Raw genomic sequence first — 11,405 nt, 5'->3', positions numbered from 1 at the left:
TGTTGGACAAGTATGGAGTTCAGCACTGGGCGAACGCTCGACACCACAGCCAGGCTAACCCGACAGAAAGGTTGAATCGTACGATCAATTCAATGATTCGTACCTACGTCCGTCAAGACCAGAAGCTGTGGGATACCAGGATATCAGAAATCGAGTACGTCTTGAACAACACCGTCCACTCATCGACAAAGTTCACGCCTCATCGGATCATATTCGGTCACGAGATCGTGTCCAAGGGCGATGAACATCGCTTAGAGCAGGACGAGGAGTTCAGTGAGGAGGAACGGATGAACAAACTCCGCGGAGTGACCAAGAAGGTGTGGGAAACAGTGCGTGAGAACCTCAAAAAGGCTCACGAAAGTACCAAGAAGCAGTACGATTTACGACACAAACGGTACTCACCTACATTCGACATCGGTCAGCGGGTCTTCAAACGTTCATTCAAGCAATCATCGGCGGGGGACAACTTCAACGCGAAGTTGGGTCCACCGTACACGCCGTGCATCATTACAGCGAAGAAAGGGACCAGCTCTTATGCAGTCTCTGATATGAATGGGAAGCCGCTAGGTGTCTTCTCAGCTGTCGATTTGAAGGCATGAATGGAAGTAGTCAGATGAGCAGCCAGCATGACGATTCTGCGATGAACGAGGAGCTTTTCCGGCAACAGCATTTGGAAATCCGCCGTTCGGCGATTACAGCGTCACAGGGCAGCATAAATTGGTGCTTCATTCATGGTATGGCGCAGCATAGTTTGATTCATTCATGGTATACCTAATTGGTTGTTTTAGAAAATTTTAATTTGTTTGTTTTGTTGATTTTGGGAAAAGCCCTACCACATGTGGAAAATTTGTTTTGGAAAATAGGAGTTGGAGTTAATTGTGTAGGAGTATCTTCGATACACATGCAACAGACGCAGTCCTTAACCTTGAATGTGTTGTTATCACTTCGTTGAACGATACACAATGGGAGGGGATGTTGGCTTATGCATGGTGTGTGTGCAAGGTAGTTGTCGATCGATCTTGATCAACCCATAGTTCCAGAATTTAAACTTTACTTTGTAGAACGTTTTCACAACACAGCTGCAATAGTATTTCAATTAACTTACCTTTTTTCGCATTTTTTTTCCTCATAAAATTTCAGCATCAACAAAATTTTGACCCAAGAAAACTTTGGAATTAGTGATCTACCGAGGTAAAACTTATTACCGAAGTGATCAAAGGGCCCTTAATCATCGATCGATTGATTTTAAAACGATAATTTTACGCCCGGTAAGATCAAAATTCACTAAATTTTCTAAAATCACAATTTTGTTGCTGCGAACCACGTTTGACCACTGCACATTTGATTAGATCTTGACAGATCGATCTTGACAGCACGCACATGAGTAAAGAACGATAACGTTATCAGTAAAGAGAAGATAAAAAGAGAAGATGAACTCCGACACGCGAAACGTTTCAACTGATCGTTACTGGTATATTGATTACCGTAACTGCGCGCGCGTTTGAAAATATTTTTTTTTATCCGGATTTTTAATTTATTTTATTCACGTATTGTGATGTATTTTTGAATTTGTTTTGAATTAATTGCATGCCTAAACGAAAAATTATAAAATCAACTTTGCTGTACGAATGGGATCGCTGGAGACCGGAGTTGAATTAAACGCTGATGGTCAGTAGAAGGTTCCGACCTTGAAACAGAGAGGAGTTGACTTCGGTCGACGATGAAAACTTATGACCCCGACCCATTCAAGCTTAGTTATCAAAAACAATTTAGTAGATTTTGCATGCGAGTAGAAAGAAAATTTCCCGGGAAACAAAAAAAAAATGTAATGTAAATATTGTAAATAATTTTAACTTGTAAATATTTTGATTTGTGTCTCACCAGCATTGGAAGTAGTACAGTGTGATTGTATCGCTGGAGGCTAGAGTTGTTAAAACGTTGAAGGCCAGTACAAGCAATTGCTTCGAAACAGCACGGAGTTGGTTTAGTCCGACGATGAAGTCTTATGACCCCGATCAAGCCCGCACTGTATGAAATGTTTCAAACCCTTGGCTCATCAACATGACTTAGTAGAATCCAAAATGATTTTTATAAATAAAGCAACCTAAAGCAAGTAAAAATGAAAAGGTGTTTGCTATTTGGTCTAGTTCGAGTTTTGGGTTCAGAGAGACGTGGCAGTTTATTATATGCAGGGTGTAAAAACTTGTAAACTCTTCGGAGTTTACAATTTTTTAACCCGAGCCGGGGAGAGTGTAACCAGTGTGAGTGTTGTGTACAATAATTGATGTGACTCGTCGCGAATTTTGTGTTAATTTATTTAAATGTAAATTATTGTGCCAAGAAGACGTTGTGTTTGTCGACGGAAGTTACCAGGACGCCGTCCAGCAAGCAAGAAACCCGAAGCTGGAAGTCCCACACCGTGCGTCGTTACCGCTAGTCACCACCAGGAGCGCTGCTGCATAACATCGCATGGGCGGCCATTGGGGGTGGTGAATGTGCGTAATCCTTGAGGATGACAGGATGAGGAGGAGATGGGTTGGCGCGTAAGAGGTCAGGGGTTCGGGATTTTGGTCTGACCGTTGCTCAGTCATTAAGTCCGGATATCGAGAAGTGGAAGGTTGTCGGCAAGTGCAACCGTTACCCGCGAAGACCAGTGTTGGAAAAGTTAATCCTTGGAGGATCGTGAAGTGCCCGGAAGAGCTACATCAGTGGCCGTGACAAGAGAGCAGGAGTTTCCCGTAGGAGATTTGGACATCCAGGTATGACCGGAAAACCCCAGGAAAATCCCCGAACAAACCCCTAGCCTGACAATACCCTAACCGCCATTTTGAATCCCTCATCCAGGACCCCTTTGTGTTCCTTTGTTCACTTCGTGAACACCGCTTGGTTTCACCCCGGCCGTACGACATCCGGCCCGGTGAACCATCTGTACGAGCCGTCAGCGTTTCGCTGGACAGTGCTCAACCGCCAGGCCGTTACCGTTATACCCGCGAACCCTAACCCCGGACTGTTCCGACGGAGTCCCCGGACACCGTCGAAGCCTGTTGCACGTCACCAAGCACAGGAAGGGCGCGAACGGCTGGCGAGGGTCCGTGAAGGCTGCAGCCGAAACGTCGGAGGGTCCATCCGACTGACGAAGAAGCCACCCCTTGGCAGAGCGCCGGAGGAGCGTCGACGACAGCAGGAAGGAGCAGCGACGACGGCAGAGCGGCGAGAACGGGGCCCCGAACGCGTGCACCGGAAGTGCGAAGAGAGGAAGAAGAGGACGTGTGAGGTAGGAGTATTTATAAGGAAGTGGGACGGGACGTGTGAGCTAGTGGAAGTTAGGAAGGGATTCCCGGAATAAATCGTCGACTGAGCACGAAATAAAAGTAGTTTCCCTTAGGTAAATGCAGTGTTTTCTTGGTATTTGAGTAATTTCGAGCGTCACGCCGACCCTGGGTATTTTAAGGGAGAGTCTCATCGGTTTTGTACGCCCTGACACCGGAAGCACATCTCTTAGAGTGTGTGTTCACTTCGAGTATGGACTGGGAGTGAACACCAGTTGTTATACCCTCGCCATTCAGTCAATTTGTTTGCCGCGAACGCGTGGGCGGCAGGATCGAGGATTATACCACGCCGCTCGACGGCGGAAAATGGAAGAGGTCGTAGTTTTCCGTCCGCACATTTGAATATTTATTTGCATATTTCATCTCCGCTCGAGTTGGTTCTAGACTGGCTGGTTGAGTCGGTGCGCCTTTCCTCTTCCGATTTTGTTTCAGTGTGGTTTACATCTTTACGATTTCTTGTTTCTTTGCGTTTTTCGTTTGTTTGATTAAGACAGTGAAAATTCATCATTTATGAATGATTTCTCAAACTTTTATAGATCTAATTTGATAAACTTTAATCTACGAAATCTGCCATTTATTTTTATTTATTTTTTTGAGGCGTGTACAATACTAGAGATTTTTTTTAGAAAAATTATTAAACACTATTTTTTGAAAATTTTCATTTTTGGCTCAAAAAATATTTGATAGTGCTGGCATTTTTTTATAGTTAAGGTTGAGTTCTTCAAAAAAAAAAAAAGCAAAGCAATCCACTTTAACGACCCCCGGGGCTTTTGAGGGCTCTGTAGCAAGTTTCTGCTCATTTCTAGGCGTCCGAAGGTTTTGTGTGGTGAGTCACCCAAAACCTCTTTTACGCAAATGGACCGACGTTTTACTTCCCCATCCGATAAATGGCGGGAATAGAACCCGCGCCCCATAGCAACTTAGGGATCGGCAGCCGAAGCCGCTAACCACTGCGCTACGAGGCCCTACGAGTTCTTCATCCCCCTGAATTCAAAATTCGCATTGAAACACAGTTGGCCTGGCCGTTTATAAAAGAAGGGTGCTGAAAGTATTCATCCGAATATTCTCCAGGTTGCTTCCGAAAGGTTTGCTGCGCAAGGTTAAGATTAGATTAGAAATATATTCAGAAGAAATTTCGAAAAAAAAGTTACCGTTCTTGAAATAAATCCTTGTCCAGTTTGATTAGTTTTAATATTAAGGCTGTTGCAAACATAGTTTTGAAGTTTATGTCCCTCGACTCTAACCAAATAAATAAATAAATGAAATTACAAGCCAAAGTTTTATCATTTGGATGAAAAAAGGGTTTTAAAAAGCATTGTACACCGGCTCAGTTGTTTTCCAATCATTAGTTGTCAATTAATCTATGTATTGACTGTTTTTTTTTTTTGCTGAAAAAAATTCTGGGGCTGTACATTGGTATTTCATAAAGATTCATGAGCAGCATGAGCATGAGCAGCATGAGCATGAGCATGGTTGACTGCCAATGAGCTGCTACTCCGTTATTGACGGATCAGCTGAAGTTACACAATGAACCAACAGATGAGTAGTGGGAGCTAATCATCCTCACTGTATAACCCCTGAAGATCTCTGCTTTATGTCAATACCGGCGCCCCCCCAAGGAGATGTCAATACCGGCGCCCCCCCAAGGAGATGCAGTTCTTCAAAGGTAGGAATGTTAGTCCGATAGTTGAAGTTGCAGGCTCATCAGACACAGAGTTTGTTGCTCTATACCTGTTGACACCGCATGAGACCGTTGAATCCACAGCATCTCCTTCAAGCATCACGGGAAGTGGGGGAATTGTGTTAGTAGGGGAAGGAAAGAGAAGGTCAGGATTCATCTTGGTAGATGATATGACCAGAAAGTGAAACATAATCGTTGCCTTCGGAGCTATGACGCTATGAGAAGGACTTATTATCGCGTATATTTTTACTTCTTACCGCCGGCGTGCCATCCGAGCAACGATGCTTTGGGATGGGCTTTCAAAACGAAATGAAATTTGAATCAACGCATTATTCGGTGACGTACAATTTAAAATAGATCCGGATTCATCATTGGTAGATGATATGACCAGAAAAAGAAACATAATCGTTGCCTTCCGAGTTTCGACGCTATGGGAAAGACTTAATAAAATACTCAATCCCGTAATTTTTTTTTAACTTCTTACCGTCGGCGTGCCTTCCGAGCCACGTAGCTAAGGGAAGGGCTTTCAAAACGAAATGTTGAACTGTTTCAATCTATTTCATGAAATTCTTCGCGCACGACTTCTTTGTAATAAACTTCACCACGAATTTACCCAGTCCGGACCGCGAATAACCGGCTCAACAACAGAAAGACAATATATACATCACGACGCAAAGCCTTCTATCAATAAAATCAAGAATCTTCTAGCACTTTCACGCGGATTCTCGCGCTTCGATTCGCCTACTGATCTCCCCCACGAACACCACACGACTCGGTATTTCATAAAGATACAATATACAAACACAAACAAACACAAAATATGGTTATAAACGCAGGAAAATACATTTTAAATTTCAAAAAAAATGTTTGCTCCCTTATTTTCGGCCTAATTTTGAGGAGAGTGGGGGGGGGGGACAAAAACTTTGAAATATATGTGCAATGGCCTAAAACGGACACACATAATGAGTCTGCGATTAGCAGAGAAGCGAGTCAGACGTGCGTCCCTCACACACCAAAAAAAGTGCTAAAAAGTGCAAAAAATGCCTCACGGCAAGAAAAAGAGGCGGTCCTCACCAGCAGGATCGGCAGATTTGAAGAAGCTAAAGAATTCCGAAGCGCTACCTGCAAAGCCAGGCAGTTTGAGCAAGTACGCTCAAAATTCGTCTGGAAACCAGTTCGCTACCCTCCCTGTGGACGTGAGCGAGAAGGAAGAATTTGAACGACGGGAAAAGTTGCCACCCATTTTTGTGAAAACATCGTCATCGGATTCGGTGCTGAAGTGGCTGACCGGGTTTATCAAATCTGGTGCTTTACGAGCTTCCATTCGCTTGTGTGCTGATGGACTCAAAATTCTGCTACCTACCAGAAAGGATTACAACTACGTTCGGGATTTCCTGAACAACACCAAGATTGAATGCTACAGCCATGACGATCCAGGTAAACGCCCCATGAAACAGGTCCTCCGAGGCCTGTATGACATGGATGTGAGTGTGCTGAAAGAAGAGCTCAAAAATCTTAAGTTGAACGTGATCGAAGTCTTCAAGATGACGAGACACAACAAGGACATCAAGTATCGTGATCAACTGTACCTGGTTCATCTCGAGAAAGGATCGACAACGCCGTCTGAGCTGAAGGCAGTTCGGGCAATTTTCAACATCATCGTGACTTGGGAACGTTATCGTCCAGTGCACCGTGACGTGACACAATGTTCGAACTGTTTGCAGTTTGGGCATGGTGGAAGGAACTGTTTCATCAAGAGTCGTTGTGCAACCTGCGGAGGTGAGCACAAAACTCAAGCTTGCGAAACAATCAACGAGAACATCGAAGCCAAATGCTTCAATTGCGGTAGCGACCATTCGACCAAGAATCGAAGCTGCCCAAAACGTGCTGAGTTTGTGAAAATTCGGCAGCAAGCGACGACGAGGCACCAACCAAATCGTCGCAAAACACTACCAGCATTCACGGACGTAGATTTTCCTGCTTTGGCGTCACCTGGAGCGGGATCTGTTCGAGTGGTTCCAAATCTGCAGCCATTGCCGTTGAATCAGCGGCAAAAAGTTGCAGAGAATACAACACCTCCTGGCTTCAGTCAGCAACCGAGGGCAAACCAACCAGCATCAACGGATGAAGGCAGCAGTGACCTGTTTTCACCACAAGAACTTCTGAACATTTTCATCGAGATGACAACAACTCTGCGTGGGCGCAAAACTCGCCAGGAACAAGTAAGAACTCTTGGAGCATTCATCTTAAAATACAGTTCGTAGTTTACTCGTTCTAGTGATTTTGAATATTTCAATGAATTTACTTTTTTTTAGTTTTAAGTTAGGATTAGTTGTTGAGAATATATTTTTTTCTTTTTTACCCAAATGTATTCGATTCAATGCAAAAATGTAAAACAATTTGAAGTAAATAAATGAATGTGAACAGTTAATAATAAAACGAAAATACAACAAAGATGAAGAGCATTTAGCCATACCACTTGGAATGTGAATGATTATTATAAGAAAGTTCAATAAAGACAAATTTAATTTCAAAAAAAGGACGCACATAACTGGTTAAAAAAATTAAACAATTCAAGGGCAATGCACTGTGGTACAGATTGCCAGATTGCGAAATCAAGTGGAAAATAGATTTTCCGAAAAATTGTGAAACTTTGAAGCTTTGGTGTCTTCATAAGATTTCTATCTTGTGACAACGACCATGTTGGTCGATAATTAGTTGATGATGACATTTTGGTCCAATTCTGAGGGCGATAAGAAGTCGAATTTGAAAATAATAATGAAACTCTGGAAGAAAACAATACTTTTATTGGAATAAAAAAGGACGACAAATTTATCATTTTCAACCTTCTAAACTTTTCAATTCAATAGTTTGTGCTATCGAACAACAAAAAGAGCATCCTCATTAGTCAACGCCCCCTTAACGTATTAAAAAAGTCAAACAAGTGGTCACTCGCTCGAATGAAATTCAATGCATACAAATGAAAAAAAGTTTCACCAACAACTTCCCAATCGAATCGAAATAATGCCATTTTCCCATCTTCCCTAAGTTTAAACAATCGAGAGAGCAAAAGAAACACAACATAATCAGTCTCTTAGAAACAGTCACCTTCCCTGCTCTGCTGCGTGGCGCGCACACCAAAGTGAATAAATTAAATTCCGTCAAACTTTTGACTTATGGGCCACTGTCTACATTCGTTTCGAAAGTTTCCAATGAAATTTAACCTTCCACTGACCCTATGGTTCGCCCAAAAGTCCTGGCCGAAGTCATCGCTCGACGTTCTGCAGGGAAAATAATTCTTTGCAAATGTTTGCATGCGAAAAAACGAACGCGCAAAGTGGAGGAAAACTTTCACATCAACAACAGGCTAGGCCAAAGCCCCTCTTCAAAAAATTTCTTGTTTGACGTCGAGTTGAGACAACAACACAAAAAAAATGAAATTAAGTTAAAGTCGCAAAACTAAGAGAGCGAGAACAAAAAAAAAACTGATGGAAAACTGTGCCGCTTTGGTGGAAGAGGGGGGGGGGGGGGGGGGGGGAAGGAAAAACAGCATTTCCAGCAAGTCTGCGTTCGAAAACATCAATAAGCAAATGGCTTTCGCAGCGATTTTCAACTTTTTCTCTGCCCTGAACGAGGGAGGTGGGGTGAGATGTACACGTGGCCCCCGTGAGAGGCAGATGGCAGAAGCTGTCTCGGAAAGACCCACATGGCGCGCGCGTTTGATAAGGTTCGCTGAAAAGCGGTCCAAGTGGCATAGAGAATAGAGAGGATAAAAGAAGATGAAGAAGAAGAAAAAAATGTTTCTAGATGGCTGTATACAACTGAATAAGTAATTGAGACGAAATTGAAAAACAAGTTGTTGTGCGACATTCGAAATGAAAGTAAAGAACAGACGTTTCTGAATGGCCAGCAAGTGTTCTGCTGGAAACGTTTAGCAGAAAAAATAGCTCTTGTTGAAGAAATGGTACGCAGATCGGGGCAATTGTTCTTCGAATACGGATTGACATTAGTTTGACATATGGAACTTGAGAACTTCTTTTAAGGCATAACAAAGCATATTCTGATATTTAAAAAAAATTGGATCTGGGGGTGATATTGGGCCATACTAATTAACCTAGATGTGAAGATACAGGTTAATTTTTTGAACATGTTTTGAAATTTTGCCGAATACTTAACTCCAAAAAACATCCTGTATCTTATGGAGCCACCGACATTATAAGAGGGTTAAATATGAATAACATGTATCGTTTAGTATAAAACCTCTTTTTGTGCTATGACATATGTTTAACCTAAGTCAAAATTTAGGCTGAATCATCAAAAAAAGAAACTTCGTAACATGAAAGGTGCCCAAAGAATGCAAACATATTTCAAAGAAAAAAGAAAAAAGCAAGAGAAGGTAGAATTATACTTCACAACAAAAAAACTTATAATCATGTTTTGATTTTGTTGGACGCAAAATCTTCATCTAAACCAGTAAAATAAAAATAATTCTTTCCCTGTTTCTGAGGGGAACACCTGTGAAGAGTATTGCGGCCGGCATTCAAAAAGCGGATTCAGCGAAAGTTTTATTAATCATTTTAATGTTATCATGTTAAGGTTACGGATCAGTTTGTGACGATTACTAAGCAATCGAATCCAGAAGGGAAAAGATCGCCAGTTGTGTTTGTCCGAGCCGGGATTTGAACCCCGATCTACCGCTTAGGGACCATCCATAAACCACGTGGACACTTTTTTGGAGATCTCAAACCCCCCGCCCCTCTCCCATCGTGGCCATTTTCTTTACAAATAAAATCTTTTTTGTATGAAGGGTGGGCAATCACCAACCCTTAATATAAATAAATTCCATTTTACGGCTTTTTACAAATTTTGAAATTTTAGACAACAGATCTGAAAAGAAGTAAATTAATGATGTGCCATATAACAGATCTATAAAAAATATAATAATATTTTAGGACATCTGGCATCAAAAAAATAATAATTCTCAGAAAATTGCCCTAATCTTTCCTTCGATCAAGTTTTAAAAAATTTAGCGATATTTTGAAGAAAAAAAAACTTTTCAAATTTCCAAAATTATTACCATTATACAAAAATAGACACCTCCGTGTACGTACGAGAGCAAGCAGCAGTCAAGTGCTCAGTGCTCCATCGTTTTTTCGATTTGTTTCGCCGTAGTTTACCGTGATCAGCCGCGAGTTTGCTCCTGCAGCATGCCAAAGGCCAGCCGTGGCCGTGGCAGTTCGAGTGCGGCCTCGAAAAACCCGCGAAGTTCGTCTACCGGCCGTGCGCAAAAAGGTAAACAAACAAACGCCGTGTCGGCCGCCATCGCGCAGGGGAGCGTGAGCGCAGATGGAATCGACAAAAAGTTACTACATCCCGGATATGTTCCGAGATCACCAGTGCGAACCCGTTCCGGTACTTCCGGTGCCACGACCAGTGGCACATCAACATCCGCCAACATCCCCATCAGGAACGAGTTCCAGATGCTGAGCGACGACGAAGAAAACAACAACAACAACACCGACGGTAGCAGCACTACCGACGACGACGACGACGATGATGGTCGTGCACGGAAGAAAGTGTCGACGACTAAAAAGAACAGTTTTCCGACGGAACGAAGACCACCACCAATTTTTGTTTTGGACACGTTGGCGGACGATGTTGACGAGTTGCTGGAAGGCCTCTAATATTGTCTGAAAATCGGTAAGTCGGCAGTGCAAGTGATCACACTGAACAGAAAAGATTTCGACCTGGTGTTTGAAGAGTTGAAGCGTAGCAACTTCAACTTCTACACATTCAACCCCGAGAAGCCCCCTGTTAAGGTCGTCTTACAGGGTTACCAAGACCGTCCGATCGCCGACCTGAAGCGACACCTCTCGAACGCCGGAATAATGCCACGGGAGATTAAAGTGCTCTCGCGAAAGACAACGGTAACAGGTACACACACACTGTACCTGTTGTACTTCGACCGCGGCACCGTCAAGATCCAAGATCTGCGGCGGACTAAGACGTTGGACGGTTTTTGGGTAAACAGGCGGTTTTACACCAAGAACCCGAAGGTCGTAGCGCAATGCCACCGTTGCCAGAAATTCGGCCACGGCTCGCGGAACTGCAACCTCCGGCCCCGCTGCGTGAAGTGCGGTGAGTCACACCTCTCGGAGGCGTGCGCACTGCCACGAAAGGCGGACTTGGGGGAAAACGCAGAACAAACTAAGCCGCGCGTAAAGTGCGCGAACTGTGACGGCAACCATACCGGCAATTACCGCGGATGCGTCGCGCGCAAGTCTTACCTCGAGGAGCAGGAAAAGAGGAAGAAGAAAGCAGCAGCGTCCCACTCTCCTCAGCGAATTACGAGCGCAGCCGTTCCTGCAGTTGGATGGGGGCGTTCGTTTGCCAGC

At 43.4% G+C, this 11,405-nt stretch overlaps 1 protein-coding gene across 1 annotated transcript; it reads left to right on the top strand.

The window, feature by feature from the left end:
• The first annotated feature begins 595 nt into the window (after positions 1–595).
• LOC119766292 lies at positions 596–3,130 on the top strand. The gene is made up of 3 exons (XM_038250745.1): positions 596–734; positions 2,701–2,759; positions 2,845–3,130. The coding sequence occupies exons 1-3, from the start codon at positions 596–598 to the stop codon at positions 2,998–3,000; spliced, it is 354 nt and encodes a 117-aa protein (XP_038106673.1). The 3' UTR covers positions 3,001–3,130.
• Positions 3,131–11,405: the final 8,275 nt, after the last annotated feature.

The sequence above is a fragment of the Culex quinquefasciatus genome, chromosome 2 (assembly GCF_015732765.1).
Source record: "Culex quinquefasciatus strain JHB chromosome 2, VPISU_Cqui_1.0_pri_paternal, whole genome shotgun sequence".
Classification (NCBI taxonomy): domain Eukaryota; kingdom Metazoa; phylum Arthropoda; class Insecta; order Diptera; family Culicidae; genus Culex; species Culex quinquefasciatus.
Note: the sequence above shows the minus strand (reverse complement) of the source record. Positions and strands in the feature narration are given on the sequence as shown.